This window comes from Coregonus clupeaformis, chromosome 29, assembly GCF_020615455.1.
Source record: "Coregonus clupeaformis isolate EN_2021a chromosome 29, ASM2061545v1, whole genome shotgun sequence".
Lineage (NCBI taxonomy): Eukaryota > Metazoa > Chordata > Actinopteri > Salmoniformes > Salmonidae > Coregonus > Coregonus clupeaformis.
Window position 1 is genome coordinate 56886041 of NC_059220.1, and position 18290 is coordinate 56904330.

Below are 18290 nucleotides of genomic sequence, written 5' to 3' on the forward strand. Positions count from 1 at the left end.
CTTCATTAGTTTCCGGGACACTGTGTGGCTGGCTCTGAAAAAAAGTTTGACTCCTTTGAGAGATAAAATGTAATCTCACAGTCAGCTTGCTGTGATATATTATTTCACAACAATGGAGTGGGGGCAGATAGGAGTCCCACTTGGTTTCAGTATTTTGGTGTAGCAGTACATCAGAGATGGGTCTCTATGGAGGAGTGAGTGTTGGCAGGTGGCAAACATAGCAAGGACTATGATAATATAATAATAATAATATGCCACTTAGCAGACGCTTTTATCCAAAGCGACTTTCAGTCACGCGTGCATACATTTTTGTGTATGGGTGGTCACGGGGATCGAACCCACTACCTTGGCGTTACAAGCGCTGTGCTCTACCAGCTGAGCTACAGAGGACCACGATCTCAGCCATGGCGACTAAACACATTTTGGTGTGAATTACTTTTGCAGAAAGTGACCAATTCTACATATAGAGATAAATTAAATTAAAAATATTAAAATCTCTTGTGAGCACAGCTCATTAAAGAACAGCTTGATTGAGCTTCAGTAAATAAATGATTAGTAGAGATTGTAGTGTGACAATCGGGGCCAAGAGACAATAAGATGATAATATGGTGCTGTATTGCTGTACATAATTCTATACAATGTGGGTGTCAGTCTTGTTATTTATTTTTCGCCTGCCCGGCTTTGCACATGCACACACAGATCAGCCAAATGAAAGAATCAAAAACATCATTTATTCCAATAGCTCTGCAGCCTATTTGCTGTGCTACAGCATCACACATTGTCAAACAGAAACATGGCACGGCCTGATAAATGTCTCTCGCTTCATTCGCTGCAGTCTCTCACACCATTAAACACTGGGAGTCTCTATCGGTGATGATAACACTACATACCCACCCCGGGAAAGAGGGAGAGCAAAATCTACGCGCTACATGGGCTAGATTGCAAAAATAATAGAACAAAAACTGATATCATTCCATAAATTGTCCTGACGCTTTTCAACGTGTTTTGTTTGGGCAAATTAGATCAGAGCCACTGTGAAGCCAGCAAGTCCTGGATTTAGAGGCATCTTTATACCAAGTGTGTGTGTGTGTGTGTGTGTGTGGGTACAAGTGTGTCCATGGAGCTCAGAGTTTGCTGTTCTTCTGAAATTGTGAGACCAAGCCCAGCACCTGCTCTGTGGCTGTGATGACTTTGTTGTGCATGTAGGCAGCGCTGTTGGACAGGGTATCCTGCAGGAAGTATCTGTAGTTCACCATGATGCCACAGGAGTTGACCACTCCTCGCGGGCTGGTGTCTGCATGCCAGTTCAGCCTCCACATGGTGGCGCCGTTCTGCAGGTGGAAATTGGCCACAGGGTTTAGGGCGTAGCCGCGCCTCTTCTCTCCGTAGAGGTACCAGGCACAGAGGCGCATCAGGACGGGTTCCAGGACGTGGACCAGTCGTTCAGAACGTGTCCAGTCGCCGGTGCTAATCAATTTACGCAGGGCATCCAGGGCGTTGGTATCAGGGGTTGTGTTTGTGACATCTGCCACCTTCCTCCACTCGCAGTCAGTTAGCAGCTCCATGCGGCCCTCCTTCCGGTGCTGGCTGAGCAGGCCCTGTAGCCAGGAGGAGAAGCCCGGGATGGGAGACAGGCTGGAGAACTGGGACATGTGGGGAAACTCACTCTGCAAAAGACAGAGAAAGATAGTCTGAGGTAAACATCCTTAGTCTAAAACAACTTAGTCTCCACCAGTTAATAAACAATACCAATGTGGCATTATAGAGCGAATAGAAATACATCATCTTATTAAGATAAAATATCTAGAAATAGTAAAAGAAGTACTTGTATTAAGCCTTTTTTAGATTATAATAAGCAAAATGATCTGTCAATGACATTAGATAATTTAACTTGGTAAGAAGAAAAACACGAAGTGAATTATCACTCAATTAAGATATTAAGGCTTACATTATGCAGTGTGTACCCTGCCCTCCCTTCCTCTCTCACTTGATTCTGGTCCTTATTCCCTAGCGCCTCTGCCATCATCGCATGCTGCCTATCTGCCGCCTACATTCCACACTCTCTTCTATCTTACCCTTCTTGACAAGCTCTCTTCCTTGTCCTCTCTCTTCTATTCCCTGGCCTTTCTCTCCCTCTCTGTTATGTTGGCTCTTGCTTGTCAAGGCTGATAAGATACAGAGCTGTGTGGAGTATTGATTCAAAGGAGGCAAAGTGTGTCAGACAACCCCTGGAAGCAGATGTTGGAGTGTGCCTTTCCTTCTCCCACTCTCTTTCTCAGCCTCTTTCTCATTCATTCCCCTGTACTACCATCACACGAGTCAGTGGATCAGAGGAGAACCATGTCAAGAGGTCACTTTCCATTCATTTCATCTGTTTAATTTACTGTAAAACCTTGGTCAGCAGGCTTAGAGCAGGCATGCAATCCAGAGACCTGAGAGATAAGGACAGGCAGAATGAGGGAGACAGTAAATGGCCCCAGGGTGTAATGCTGAAAGACAACGGGATCCTCCTCCCTTCTTCCTAAATCACAGCATGACCTTTTATTTTCCTCCCTGTCATCCATCCATTATTATAGTGGTCTCTCAGCGGCTGTGGAGCTTTTCTATTCCCCTTAATGTGGGGCATAACACTGCCATGGCACTGCACACAGTCATAGTTATGAGCCAGCCCAGAAGCTCAACTTACTTAGTTTTGTCCCCCCCAACTGATATGAGGGCTATTAGGGTGACCTTGGGATAAATCTCATCGGCCACAAGAAAAGGCTTTGTAAAACAAAATCAAGTTTCAGCTTCAATTTGATATCCACAGAGTTCAGATGGAATTGTGACTACAGATAAGAGGTTCAAGCCCTACAGAACAATGTACATCCCTAGAACTCCATAGATCAACTTAACCAATGTTAAGAGTACAGACAGAACAATGGAAAGGCTAGAATACTCAGGCCAAGACTAATAGATGCGGTAAAGAGGTCACTCGAACTCGACCAAAACAATGGAATTGCCATGGAAATGCACGGGGGAAAATCCAGAATCTCCTCATTGCCCACCAGCAAAATTAGCCTACATTTTAGGCTATTGTTTATATATGTATTTCACACTGTTGAGGTACAAATCTAAGTACAATATTTGTATGGATGCCAACCCCAACACGTTCATGTCATTGTCACCAATCAACTGCATTACAGTTAAAAACGACTGACTACCACCAACAATTTCTGTATGCTAGCTATGCTAACCATCTTATATGAACAGGAGTTAGCATTTAGCAGTCATTCTTATAAACCCAAATATATCCAAATCGGACTTAAGTAACCACATTGTGGGCCTGTTACAATACATAAATCATGACGGATTTGACGAATATCCACTTTGTTAGATCCAATTTGTTGAATGTGCGCCAATCTGGTCAATGGAATGGTCTGCGTTCCATTGACTCCTTTACCGCATATATGCTACTGAATGTAAATAGGGCTACTGTACAAATCAACAAGACACACAACTGCACAGACCACCTACTCTAAGCATACAAGCCTATACTCTATCAGACTATCAACAACCCTCACATCAAAACCAGCTGAAATGTAATTATTTCACTCTCGGTCTTGGTTGATGTGTGGAGATGTTTATTCAATCATGCTGCTATCCATTCTTTACCCTCAAAAACACATCTCAGATGTAGGTAGAACTGCTAGATTGTGAGAGAGTATTTGGCTTAATTGAGAAACTCACAAGACTAAGAGCAATCAAAATATTAGCTTGTCTAGGTTATATAACATGCTATGGTTATCTTATCATAATAACCACTCCTTTCACACGGAAATGACCTCCAGCTCATGTTGAACTACTGCTGTGATTGACTGCCATCTGTTTATTGGCTGTGGCAAGAAATGCTTGGTGACGTGAGTGGTTGTGGTTCTCTGGAACTTCTCTGGAAGAGTGAATGGAAGTTATCAGGCGACATTGAAGCGAGTGACTAACAGAGCGTAAAGGACTCTGACCCTGGAGCTGGCTAATAAATCAACCAATTACGATGCAGAGGAGCAGCTGATTTGCCTAGGAGACGTTCCACAGTGTTCAGATAGTAATATGCCATTTAGCAGACGCTTTTATCCAAAGCGACTTACAGTCATGCGTGCATACATTTTTGTGTATGGGTGGTCCCGGGGATCGAACCCACTACCTTGGCGTTACAAGCGCTGTGCTCTACCAGCTGGCATCTTCCTATCAGCCATTATAGACATTAGGACTGTGACGAGACTTCCGTCTCGCTTCCGCATTGTCTCCGTGCTGCTCTGCTGTTTGTTGCTACTTGGCTACCTGCCAAACTATTCACGTTTTACTTTTAATAAACGTTTAATTAATCTCTGTGTTCAACAAATTTACCAACTTTTTTAGTTTTGTCCTCACTCATCTTTTTTCGTTAAACTTTTTCACCCCGGACGTTTATCCCGAGACAGAAGAGTCACTTTCCTGTGCGTTTTAGCTGCCAACTTTACGTTATTTTCCTTTTTCCATCGCAACTTTTTTCCCTTATTCAACTTTTTTCACCTCGGACGCTTCATCTGGACATGGTTCATCAACATCTTCAACAGCCGAAGCTAAGTAGTAACATTAACATGATGTCTTCTAATTGCAGTCGCTGTACTCATAATATACAGGAGAATTCTCGCCTTACGGCGAGAATAGCTGTGCTACAAGCCCAGCTTCAGACGCAATCGTTAGGCAAGAGTAATATCAGTGTAGGAAAGGAAGAAACAGCGTCTGTGCCACCAGCAAGTACAGACAGTAACGTTAGTATAAATCCCCCGCACAGTCCCCCGCAGCCGGACAACTTTCTCATGGCTTCTGGAGGGAAATACTGTTGGAATGCTCAACCGGTGTCGCTCATTCAGCCGACAGAAACCTTCAACCGGTTTTCCCCATTATGTAGCGAGTCGGAGTCTGAGTCTGAGTCTTCTCTAGTCTCTACTCCTCCCGTTACGGGGTCTGAGACTCGAAGGCTCCCACCATTAGCTCTGACAAATTGAAAACCCTAGTCATTGGCGACTCCATTACCCGCAGTATTAGACTTAAAACGAATCACCCAGCGATCATACACTGTTTACCAGGGGCAGGGCTACCGACGTTAAGGCTAATCTAAAGATGGTGCTGGCTAAAGCTAAAACTGGCGAGTGTAGAGAGTATAGAGATATTGTTATCCACGTCGGCACCAACGATGTTAGGATGAAACAGTCAGAGGTCACCAAGTGCAACATAGCTTCAGCGTGTAAATCAGCTAGAAAGATGTGTCGGCATCGAGTAATTGTCTCTGGCCCCTCCCAGTTAGGGGAAGTGACGAGCTCTACAGCAGAGTCTCAGCACTCAATCGCTGGTTGAAAACTGTTTTCTGCCCCTCCCAAAAGATAACATTTGTGGATAATTGGCCCTCTTTCTGGGACTCACCCACAAACAGGATCAAGCCTGACCTGCTGAGGAGTGACGGACTCCATCCTAGCTGGAGGGGTGCTCTCCTCTTATCTACCAACATAGATAGGGCTCTAACTCCTCTAGCCCCACAGTGAAATAGGGTGCAGGCCAGGCAGCAGGCTGTTAGCCAACCTGCCAGCTTAGTGGAGTCTGCCAATAGCATAGTCAGTGTAGTCAGCTCAGCCATACCCATTGAGACTGTGTCTGTGCCTCGACCTAGGTTGGGCAAAACTAAACATGGTGGTGTTCACCCTAGCAATCTTATTAGGATAAAGACCTCCTCCATTCCTGCCATTATTGAAAGAGATCGTGATACCTCACATCTCAAAATAGGGTTACTTAATGTTAGATCCCTCACTTCAAAGGCAGTCATAGTCAATGAACTAATCACTGATCATAATCTTGATGTGATTGGCCTGACTGAAACATGGCTTAAGCCTGATGAATTTGCTGTGTTAAATGAGGCCTCACCTCCTGGTTACACTAGTGACCATATTCCCCGTGCATCCCGCAAAGGCGGAGGTGTTGCTAACATTTACGATAGCAAATTTCAATTTACAAAAAAAAAAATGACGTTTTCATCTTTCGAGCTTCTAGTCATGAAATCTATGCAGCCTACTCAATCACTTTTTATAGCTACTGTTTACAGGCCTCCTGGGCCATATACAGCGTTCCTCTCTGAGTTTCCTGAATTCCTATCAGACCTTGTAGTCATAGCAGATCATATTCTAATTTTTGGTGATTTTAATATTCACATGGAGAAGTCCACAGACCCACTCCAAAAGTCTTTCGGAGCCATTATCGACTCAGTGGGTTTTGTCCAACATGTCTCTGGACCTACTCACTGCCACAGTCATACTCTGGACCTAGTTTTGTCCCATGGAATAAATGTTGTAGATCTTAATGTTTTTCCACAAAATCCTGGACTATCGGACCACCATTTTATTACGTTTGCAATCGCAACAAATAATCTGCTCAGACCCCAACCAAGGAGCATCAAAAGTCGTGCTATAAATTCTCAGACAACACAAAAATTCATTGATGCCCTTCCAGACTCCTTCTGCCTACCCAAGGACGTCAGAGGACAAAAATCAGTTAACCACTTAACTGAGGAACTCAATTTAACCTTGCGCAATACCCTAGATGCAGTTGCACCCCTAAAAACGAAAAACATTTGTCATAAGAAACTAGCTCCCTGGTATACAGAAAATACCCGAGCTTTGAAGCAAGCTTCCAGGAAATTGGAACGGAAATGGCGCCACACCAAACTGGAAGTCTTCCGACTAGCTTGGAAAGACAGTACCGTGCAGTACCGAAGAGCCCTCACTGCTGCTCGATCATCCTACTTTTCCAAATTAATCGAGGAAAATAAGAACAATCCAAAATTTCTTTTTGATACTGTTGCAAAGCTAACTAAAAAGCAGCATTCCCCAAGAGAGGATGGTTTTCACTTCAGCAGTGATAAATTCATGAACTTCTTTGAGGAAAAGATCATGACCATTAGAAAGCAAATTACGGACTCCTCTTTGAATCTGCGTATTCCTCCAGGGCTTAGCTGTCCTGGATCTGCACAATCTGCGAGGGCCTGGGATCGGGAGAGACACTTAAGTGTTTTAGTACTATATCTCTTGACACAATGATGAAAATAATCATGGCCTCTAAACCTTCAAGCTGCATACTGGATCCTATTCCTACTAAACTGCTGAAGGAGCTGCTTCCTGTGCTTGGCCCTCCTATGTTGAACATAATAAACAGCTCTCTATCCACCGGATGTGTACCAAACTCACTAAAAGTGGCAGTGATAAAGCCTCTCTTGAAAAAGCCAAACCTTGACCCGGAAAATATAAAAAACTATCGGCCTATATCGAATCTTCCATTCCTCTCAAAAAATTTTAGAAAAGCTGTTGCGCAGCAACTCACTGCCTTTCTGAAGACAAACAATGTATACGAAATGCTTCAGTCTGGTTTTAGACCCCATCATAGCACTGAGACTGCACTTGTGAAGGTGGTAAATGACCTTTTAATGGCGTCAGACCGAGGCTCTGCATCTGTCCTCGTGCTACTAGACCTTAGTGCTGCCTTTGACACCATCGATCACCACATTCTTTTGGAGAGACTGGAAACCCAAATTGGTCTACACGGACAAGTTCTGGCCTGGTTTAGATCCTACCTGTCGGAAAGATATCAGTTTGTCTCTGTGAATGGTCTGTCCTCCGACAAATCAACTGTACATTTCGGTGTTCCTCAAGGTTCCGTTTAGGACCACTATTGTTTTCACTATATATTTTACCTCTTGGGGATGTTATTCGAAAACATAATGTTAACTTTCACTGCTATGCGGATGACACACAGCTGTACATTTCAATGAAGCATGGTGAAGCCCCAAAATTGCCCTCGCTAGAAGCCTGTGTTTCAGACATAAGGAAGTGGATGGCTGAAAACTTTTTACTTTTAAACTCGGACAAAACAGAGATGCTTGTTCTAGGTCCCAAGAAACAAAGAGATCTTCTGTTAAATCTGACAATTAATCTTGATGGTTGTAAAGTCGTCTCAAATAAAACTGTGAAGGACCTAGGCGTTACTCTTGACCCTGATCTCTCTTTTGACGAACATATCAAGACTGTTTCAAGGACAGCTTTTTCCATCTACGTAACATTGCAAAAATCAGAAATTTTCTGTCCAAAAATGATGCAGAAAAATTGATCCATGCATTTGTTACTTCTAGATTGGACTACTGCAATGCTTCTATTTTCCGGCTACCCGGATAAAGCACTAAATAAACTTCAGTTAGTGCTAAATACGGCTGCTAGAATCCTGACTAGAACCAAGAAATTTGATCATATTACTCCAGTGCTAGCTTCCCTACACTGGCTTCCTGTTAAGGCAAGGGCTGATTTCAAGGTTTTACTGTTAACCTATAAAGCGTTACATGGGCTTGCTCCTACCTATCTTTCCGAGTTGGTCCTGCCGTACATACCAATACGTACGCTACGGTCACAAGACGCAGGCCTCCTAATTGTCCCTAGAATTTCTAAGCAAACAGCGGGAGGCAGGGCTTTCTCCTATAGATCTCCATTTTTATGGAACAGTCTGCCTACCCATGTGAGAGACGCAGACTCGGTCTCAACCTTTAAGTCTTTACTGAAGACTTATCTCTTCAGTAGGTCATATGATTGAGTGTAGTCTGGCCCAGGAGTGTGAAGGTGAACGGAAAGGCTGGAGCAACGAACAGCCCTTGCTGTCTCTGCCAGGCCGGTTCCCCTCTCCACTGGGGTTCTCTGCCTCTAACCCTGTTGCAGGGGCTGAGTCACTGGCTTGCTGGTGCTCTTTCATGCCGTCCCTGGGAGGGGTGCGTCACTTGGAGTGGGTTGAGTTACTGACGTGATCTTCCTGTCTGGGTTGGCGCCCCCTTGGTTTGTGCTGTGGTGGAGACCTCTGTGGGCTATACTCGGCCTTGTCTCAGGATTGTAAGTTGGTGGTTGGGGATATCCCTCTAGTGGTGCGGGGGGCTGTGCTTTGGCGGAGTGGGTGGGGTTATATCCTTCCTGTTTGGCCCTGTCCGGGGTTTCTTCGGATGGGGCCACAGTGTCTCCGGACCGCTCCTGTCTCAGCCTCCAGTATTTATGCTGCAGTAGTTTATGTGTCGGGGGGCTGGGGTTAGTTGGTTATACCTGGAGTACTTCTCCTGTCTTATCCAGTGTCCTGTGTGAATTTAAGTATGCTCTCTCTAATTCTCTCGTTCTCTCTTTCTCTCTGAGAACCTGAGCCCTAGGACCATACGTCAGGACTACCGGGCATGATGACACCTTGCTGTCCCCAGTCCGCCTGGCCTTGCTGCTATTCCAGTTTCAACTGTTCTGCCTGGCGGCTACGAAACCCCTACCTGTCCCAGACCTGCTGTTTTCAACTCTAAATGATCGGCTATGAAAAGCCAACTGAGAGACCTGAGCCCTAGGACCATACGCCGGGACTACCGGCCGTGGTGACTCCTTGCTGTCCCCAGTCCGCCTGGCCTTGCTGCTATTCCAGTTTAAACTGTTCTGCCTGCGGTTATGGAACCCCTACCTGTCCCAGACCTGCTGTTTTAAACTCTAATGATCGGCTATGAAAAGCCAACTGAGATTTATTCCTGATTATTATTTGACCATGCTTGTCACTTATGAACATTTTTGAACATCTTGGCATGGTTCTGTTATAATCTCCACCCGGCACAGCCAGAAGAGGACTGGCCACCCCTCATAGCCTGGTTCCTCTCTAGGTTTCTTCCTAGGTTTTGCCTTTCTAGGGAGTTTTTCCTAGCCACCGTGCTTCTACACCTGCATTACTAGCTGTTTGGGGTTTTAGGCTGGGTTTCTGTACAGCACTTCGAGATATTAGCTGATGTAAGAAGGGCTATATAAAATAAAATTGATTGATTGATTGATTGAGCTACAGAGGACCAGTGTTTCTGTCAGCCTGCTCATTTAGACAGTGGTGATGTGATGTCATTCTCCACCCACCTGCAGCTCCCGCACCACTCTCTTAATGAGGACGTTCCCCAGCTCCACCCCCTGTAGGCCAGCCTGGGTGGAGGAAATGGAGTAGAACACTGCTGTATTGACTTTGTTCACATCCTCCTCTGAGTCTAGAGTAGCAAACTCTCTCACGATACTCTATTGGACAAGAGAAACAACATTGTTGGAGTCAGACATACAGTCAATTATCAAACTGTGGTTCATGACCTGAAAAGAGGAAAAGTAATACAAATCCACATGACAGCTAAACAAACTTATCAATTTATGCATTCTTTCATATTCCATATAAACCTCTCACCTGTATGTTATCAGAGATGTCCTCTGTAAGTGCCACATGCAGGACGACCAGTGGCTCCCCTGGCATGGCAGCATGGGTGAAGGCATAGCAGCGACGGTACGGCCCAACTCTACGCTTTATATCTGTCCAGTTCCTCACAGGGTGCACAGCCTCGTACCTGACAGGTCATAGTGATGGTTAGATATGGGTTTAGGGTGTATGCACACTGTAGAAGTGTGTGTGTGTTTACTACAGGGGCTTCTTACTGGCTGATCTTCTGCAGTATCTCACAGGGGGACTGCCAGGTGATCCTCTCCAGACGCAGCAGACCCACAGAGAACCACTCAGAGAGCAGACTCTTCAGAGTGCCATTCAGGTCCTGCAGGTGAAGGGGGGGGTAACAACTTCAGAACTCAGAAGTAAAGTTATTGTGCGCTTTGGCCAGCTACTCTATTGTTAGTCTGTCATGAGGGAGACTAATCAGAACCACACAGGATGTAGACTGTACATTTACATTTACATTTTAGTCATTTAGCAGACACTCTTATCCAGAGCGACTTACAGTTAGTGCATACATTATTATTTTTTTCATACCCCCTGTGGGAATCAAACCCACAACCCTGGCGTTGCAAACGCCATGCTCTATCAACTGAGCTACATCCCTGCCGGCCATTCCCTCCCCTACCCTGGACGACGCTGGGCCAATTGCGCGCCGCCCCATGGGTCTCCCGGTCGCGGCCGGCTACGACAGAGCCTGGATTCGAACCAGGATCTCTAGTGGCACAGCTAGCACTGCGATGCAGTGCCTTAGACCACTGCGCCACTCGGGAGTAGATGCTATAGTGTGGCTGACACTAAAACACAAATAGCTTTTTTATTTAACTCTGAACAAAAACATCTGCTTAAAGTAATAATTAAATCTGAGATTGATAAACCCTGAAAAAGCGTTGATATCATGCTGTGTGGACACATAAAACCGCAGCTGCCGCCTTGCCTCTGGGTGGAAGGAGCTCACAATTCTTAGTCATACAAAAGAAAATAAACTCGGGGGAAAATCTGTATTTCATCAACATTCGTTAGGTTTAGTGACATGGAAGTAGAGGGGAGGGGAGAGCGAGAGAAGAGGAATCAAACGAATTCAATTGTTTAACCCACCTTCTCTAGCCTGAATGGCTGTGACAATAATGTGATCCTTTGAAAAAAGCTTGAGAATCAAATCCTTGAGAGAAAATTACTTCAGTTGTGCAGCCAAAGTTTCCAGGGTGCAACAGGACAGCCCCTCAGCCCCCACTTCACTATGTGCCTTTTGCTCCAGTAGGCCTAGATGACATGACAGACTCAGGCTAAAATTGCCTCTGTGACAAACCACAACTAACGTTCAAATGTGAGAGACCACTAAACTAAATTCACAGTAAAAGTATATTATGAATCCCAGTTATTTTCCTCATCTCTCACCTCCAAGGTAATTTTGTGCACAGGTGAAGAAGAATGAAAACGTTGAGAAAATAAAATCGATAGACCAACAGCAGGAAACAAATCTACTGTGGAATTCAAAGTGACACTTCTAAAGAACCTTAGCAATTGCAGTCTTGACCAATGTTCCCTCTAAGCTGCGCGTGTGGCGCAGTAGCCCAAGACTGCCGCGCAGAAATATCAGCCCACAGAGAGAAGCACGAGATTGAACTTTACTCAACTTTCTAGAGCAGTGGTCACCAACCGGTCGATCACGATCGACTGGTCGATCTCCAAACATTTCTGTAAAAAACCCAACAATAAAGCCTTGTGTTCCTATTTATTTGTATTCGTCTAGGGCTGTTGGCGGTAGATGCACCCGATTCAGCTGCCCTGCGCATCGGGTAGGCGAACTGTTGCCATTTTTAACCATTTCATGTGCCTGAAGGTACAAATTCTGCCTTCCTGGCGGGCACAGAGAGCATATCAAGTGCACTATAGGCCTACCGCTGGCCAATCGGATGGCTCAGATGACCATGTCTGCAGTAATGTAGCAGGCATAAAAGAACGCTACAGCAAAACTGATACTGTGAGATTTCAAAACGTTTAAAACCATGACTAGAGCGAGACCGTCAACGAATACAGCAAAAAGATGCTGTTTTTATGAGTGTGTTCATGTTTAAGTTCTTACTCAACACTTTGTTTCAACACTTTTATAAGCCATGAAATGGTTTCCATGTGTTTGATGCCATTCTTTTCGCTCCATTACAGACATTATTATGAGCCGTCTTCCCCTCAGCGCCTCACTGGTATCTATATGCTTGCGTTGTTGTTATTATTAGCGGCTTGGGTATTTTTTAATATCAAGGAATATTTTATTTCTCTGTTCATAGGAGTAACAACATGAAATAATGCAGTGCGACTTGAGTTTCGCCATCAGTTGTCCCTTTTTGGTCAGTGTCTGTGGAGGAAAGCGAGAGCGGAGGGATGTTGAGAGGCAGACTCTCAGTCTGGTGCTCCCTTCCTCAGCTGAGACTGACCATCAGATGCAGGCACCATCAGCCCAGTAAAATAAAAATAAAAAGCTAATGATTTAAATGTATGCTCACTCAGCTGTACTTCACAAGTAATACAACAACGGCCAATATGAGGTGATAATGTATTGGGCCTATACCTTACTACACAAACCTCATTGCTACAGTACTGTTTTTAATTGGTTAATGTTGCATAGGCTTACGTTTTTTAAGTCATCGTGCATTTTGACTCAAAGTGATCTTGATTCAGAAAAGGTTGGTGACCACTGTTCTAGAGTTTTCCCTGTTAACACTATCAACGTTTCCCTTTACTGTGGCAATTGTGATCGATTCAACGCAATATTAGCCACTTTCAATGCAACATACCGAAACAAAACGAACTATGCAAGAGATTTTGTTGTAGGCAGAATGCACAACTCAGCCCGTACTCTACACAGACCGGTGCGGCATAAACAATCAGAGCTGCAGTAGGCCTATATGCAAATAGACCATTGCCATATATGGATCTGTGCCATTTAATTTGAACTGGACTGCGTTTACAGCATGAGCGGTCGGGGGTAGATGCGCTTGTTTTGAGATCAAATCGAGAAGTGCATGTAGCCAAGTGTGCACATTTTGTTCATATCCTTTGCTAGTTAGTGAGTTATTAGCCCATTTATAGATCACTTGTACACAGCAATAGGGGAGTGATTGCTTCCTACAAGAGCACAAAACGTATACATTTCTAGACATCTTTGAAAAGCGAGTCAGGTAAAGAGCTTTATTTCTGTCTTAAAGGGGCAGTGTTGCATTTTAAGACATGCTTGAATAAGCTTAGTAGCCAATAGGCAGAGGGTAGCATAATTTGTCTGATTCTCTGTAATAATGGTAAGGGAATAATAATGCATTTTATTTTGTAAAGTGGTTTCTTGCATCAAACAACACATTTTCAGTCACCTCCTTGTCTGAAGGACAAGTGGATAAACAGGTTAATGTCAAGCCCTGCATGTTTTTTTTCAAAAGTCTCATGGAATGTAGGCCTACATTGAACACCACACATTGGCTGCTACTGTGGGTGAATGATATAACAGCTATTTCCATGTTAAAATGTTATGGGATGCATTTTCTCCATTGTTTTTGATGGTAGGCCACTCTGGTAGGCCTACATTATGATCAAATAGCCACAGTATCCTACATTGCCACTGTTAAAACTAACTTAAAGCGGGTACAGCATCAGTGTTCACAGTAAACGCTCGCTGGAAGTTGCACAGAATTTTCACAATGTTCAAGTTTGTGCTCAGTGCCCAAAACGTTTTTGAGGGAACATTGGTCTTGACCATTTCAAACTTTTATTAGGCTAGGCCTATTTGATATTTCAGAATTTATTTAATCACTTTTCTGCTCGTCTTTCTGATGTTTTAATTACCATAACGATTATGAAAACCCCTCTTTCTTCCCACGCACACATTCTATTGTATGTGAGAGGCTCTTATTTACTCTCACTTATTCAATTTTTAAGAGGGGCCATACATGCGAACATTAGAAAAAGTTTAAGTTGAACCTGGACCTCAGTCTTAAAATGTGCATCAGCCAATTATGAACGGTCGACGTAGTTGCGCGTGATAGAACGTTACTTTGTAGCTGGTCCCATCAGATAACCTGGCACACGTTAGCCGTATGCTAACCTCACCAGCTGTATTATTTTTTTTATTTTACAAATTCCGCATCAGTCTGTCAAAGACCTTAGACTTTATATCCACCAACCAATGGCATTTCATAAAATAGATCAACTTGGCCACCACAGGGATATTTTAAACCTCCAAATTCAAGGTTTACTTTTGTTCCACTAGGTCTGTAAAGTATAGTGTCCCAATATTGCATGATGCATCCTTGACTAGGCTACTAGCTACTAAATTCAAAAAGGCATGTTTTCGCATATGACAAAATCCTAAATGTTTGTCTATCCATTTAATACACATTCATGTGCTTTCACAGCAATAAAGATGTAGAAGTATTATACAAGATGTACGTTTATATTCGTACATTGGAGAGAAAAAAGTTGAAGACACTCGTGATCATGTCAAATCGCTGTAATTTACTGCTATCACTAATTGGTGGCGTGATCCACTAGGGCAGTAAGCCCAGAGATGGCGAGATGTTTTCACATTTTGTGAAGATAAAAAAAAACAAGTTAGACAGGCCCACTAGGCTAAAAGTGGACCAGCCCGTAAAAACAGTCCGCCCCTGGGACTGATATTTAAACAGCTGGCATATCTATACAGTATTACCCCCAGGGACCTTTCCATGGAACATGTCTGAGGTGATAGCCAAACAGAACAGTCACTTCTGACCTCGAAAAGTGGGTAAAAGGGGTAGGCAACCCTGATCCTGGAGTGCCGCAGTCACTTCATGTTTTAGAATTAACCAACCTGGAAGACCAGGTGTGTTGATTTTAGGCCATCACTGAACTGATCAATTAGCGTAGTTGGTCAGGTGTGGTGCCTAGTTGGAACAAAATCCTGTAGTATCTGCCCATCTCCAGGAACAGGGTTGCTTAACCCTGGCCAATGCTGTAGGAGGGTCATTCTTCCAAACAAACAAAACATTCTCAGGTGTAATTTTTCACTAAGATTAGGATCTGTACTTAATCTATTTCATAATTATTATGTTTTTTTAAAAATCAGATATTATGCATTTTACAATCATAAAAAAAAAAAAGTCTCATTAACGTAACAGTTTTCGAAGTCCAAAAAAGTTATAAATAAATCAATATTTATAATATTTTTTAAACATTGCTCCCCTAAAGAAAAGGCCTGAGTTAAACATAACACTGAAAATACAAATATTTCAAATTAAATTATACAATTGTTATCAAATTAAAATCACACTTTTTCCCGATTTGAGCACGTTAGCCGTTTTGGTAATGAGAAGGCCAAGTGGGGTAAAGGGTATTTTGAGAATAAGAACCTCATTCTGAAGGCATAAAAGCGAATAGATTAACATAAAACGTGTGCTCATCTGAGGACTACTCCTCTAGATAATGCATCATGGGAGAATAAAACTATTTAAAAACTGATTGGAATTTTTTACAGGAACTTGAAAATGTGTTATAGCAATGAGATATGTCCACAGACACTGTGTTTGTATGTAATAAATATTAGTCTAATGTCAACTTCAACTAGTATACAATTTTTATGATTTATGGACAAACTACAGGAACATATTTTGTGTTTTATTGAAATAAGTTAGGTTTTCTAAATAATGTTTTGTATAAAATTGGCTGAGAATTTAATCTGGACACATTTCGGTAATGAGAATTTGGTGTGAAAATGTGCGAAATTCAGGCGAAAACTTTCCATTTATTTAAAATAAGACACTTTCCCGAAAACTAGAAACCTCAGAATGATTGTTGGTTTTTTTGCAGATGCATCATGGTTTTGTAACTCAATTTGCTACAGACATTTTAAAACTGGTTTCATGAGAATCACCCAGAAGGTATGCTATGATAACAGTAAATAGAATTGGTTAGATTGTCCGATGGTCATGACGTTTAAAAAATAAAACTACAGTACGTTTCTTCACTAGGGTAAAAGTCATCAGCGCTGAACTGCTCTAGCAGTCGGTTGAAATGGGACACCCATACCAATGTAAGTCAAGGGGGGCTTCCACGTCATACAACGTAGATAGGCCTTTTCAAAATGCCAACACTTTATTTAGTAGGTACATTCATAGGCCTGCACCTGATTAAAACTTTTGACACACAACTTTCCATTGAACCTATTCATTGGGTACATTATATTATGAACCTATTTCGTGTATTTTGTTTCTTGGCATTAAAGATGGCAATCTGTCATCTATTAGCTTGTTTGTAAATAAATCACGTGTATTATGTTAGCTATATTCCATATTTCCATTGGAAACACTTCCATTTTCAATCACACCTGTCTGGTTATGGTAGAACTGCCTCCCTGTTATAGTGAAAGTTACTATTTTTGCGTAGCAATTCCCCAAATGCTCAGAAGGAATGACAGTCGATTCCAAGGTGGGAAACACGTGTGCTGTTGTATAGAATTCCTGGCTACACCTGTCAAATATTTCCAAAACGCGCGACAGAATTGACATTAGCTGGCCACCATAGAAAATTGTAAACAATGGCTTTACCCGAATATGAGGACTGTCACTTGCTTTAGATGAGATTATTTCAAGCAGATCGGCACGTAGGTCCACCAGAAACTTCACTCCCGATTCCACCCTACTTATGTGATTAAGCAATTGTTTATAGCGAGGAGTCAGACTGTATCGTAACCTGTCCTCTACTTGCAGTATTGTAGCCAAGTCCCTTTGTTGAGTGTCGAGCAGCTTTCCTGCTAGCTCTGAAACTCCTTTGTGGTCAACACCAAAATCGTGTGACAACTTTGCCAGTAATTGTGACTTCTCTTCCTTTTCAAGGCTTCTGTAGAAATTCATAAATTCCACACTGTTCGATTCAGGGGGAGGCGGGGACTTCTCTCTCGTCTCGTATGTAGGTAATGGTACCACAACCCTCGTCAGTATTTCCTCCATGGATCTGACAGGGCCAGGCGAGGTACACCGACAGCGCACGCTTCGAAAGTCCAAGGCCTCGAGCAGTAAAGCCGTTCCCAAAACACTTCGATGTTGCCAGCACCTCACACCACTGCGCAATGTACAAATTATGTGCTGGGGTATCATCGCAGTCTGGAAGTTCAATATTTACAGTTGTAAATCGTAACACCGGAACTCAACACAATCTGTTCCGGTATCTTATTAAAGAGACAGTACTTTCACAACCGAGAATAAATAACGGCCGTTTTTGTAGATGTTTTCCAACCTGTTCTCCCAATGACAGTCTCCCCACCTTAAAATGCTAGGTCTTGGAATCTACTTTTTATTCCAGGTGTCGACCTTTGCTTCTTGTGTATGGGAGAGCAATTATGTAACAAAAATATAAAAATTGAATTGGAAAAGAGTGGATAGGTGTAATATGGTGAAACGAAAATTCCACCCAGACTACCCCCCCAAAAATATGTATATGACCCTAAAATAAGACTTTATTAAATACATATTTAATTCAATGGTTGCCCCCATAAAAAAGGACCATCCTCCTCAGTGAATTTCATAAAAGTAAAAATAGTGAAACATTATTTTTTTAAATAATTTTTAGATAAAACTACACTAAATATATTAACGTCACCAAATCATTGATTAAAATACACTGTTTAGCAATAAAGGTCTACAGTAGCCTCAGCAGCACTCTGTAGGGTAGCACCATGGTGTAGCCAGAGGACAGATAGCTTCTGTCCTCCTTTGGTACATTGACTTCAATACAAAACCTAGGAGGCTCATGGTTCTCACCCCCTTCCATAGACTTACACAGTAATTATGACAGCTTCCGGAGGACGTCCTTCAACCTATCAGAGCCCTTGCAGCATGAACTGACATGTTGTACACCCAATCAAAGGATCAGAGAATTAATCTTGTACTGAAAGCATAAGCTACAGCTAGCTAGCGCTGCCGTGCATAACATGTGGTGAGTAGTTGACTCTAAGA

General features: G+C 42.9%; 1 protein-coding gene across 1 annotated transcript; it reads right to left on the reverse strand.

Moving 5' to 3' along the window:
• Positions 1 to 711: 711 nt before the first annotated feature.
• Positions 712 to 17547, reverse strand: LOC121576677 (malonyl-CoA decarboxylase, mitochondrial-like). Its single transcript, XM_041890031.2, has 5 exons — positions 16884 to 17547; positions 10524 to 10636; positions 10279 to 10435; positions 9966 to 10118; positions 712 to 1667 (listed from the first exon to the last, which is right to left on the reverse strand). The coding sequence occupies exons 1-5, from the start codon at positions 17430 to 17432 to the stop codon at positions 1125 to 1127; spliced, it is 1515 nt and encodes a 504-aa protein (XP_041745965.1). The 5' UTR covers positions 17433 to 17547; the 3' UTR covers positions 712 to 1124.
• Positions 17548 to 18290: the final 743 nt, after the last annotated feature.

Coding starts and splice junctions, on each gene's coding strand:
- LOC121576677 (XM_041890031.2), bottom strand. CDS start 17,432: ATGATACCCCAGCACATAATTTGTACATTGCGCAGTGGTGTGAGGTGC. Junction 10,637..16,883: donor GTGACAGTCCTCATATTCGG/GTAAAGCCATTG, acceptor CTTCACCTGCAG/GACCTGAATGGCACTCTGAA. Junction 10,436..10,523: donor ATACTGCAGAAGATCAGCCA/GTAAGAAGCCCC, acceptor ATGACCTGTCAG/GTACGAGGCTGTGCACCCTG.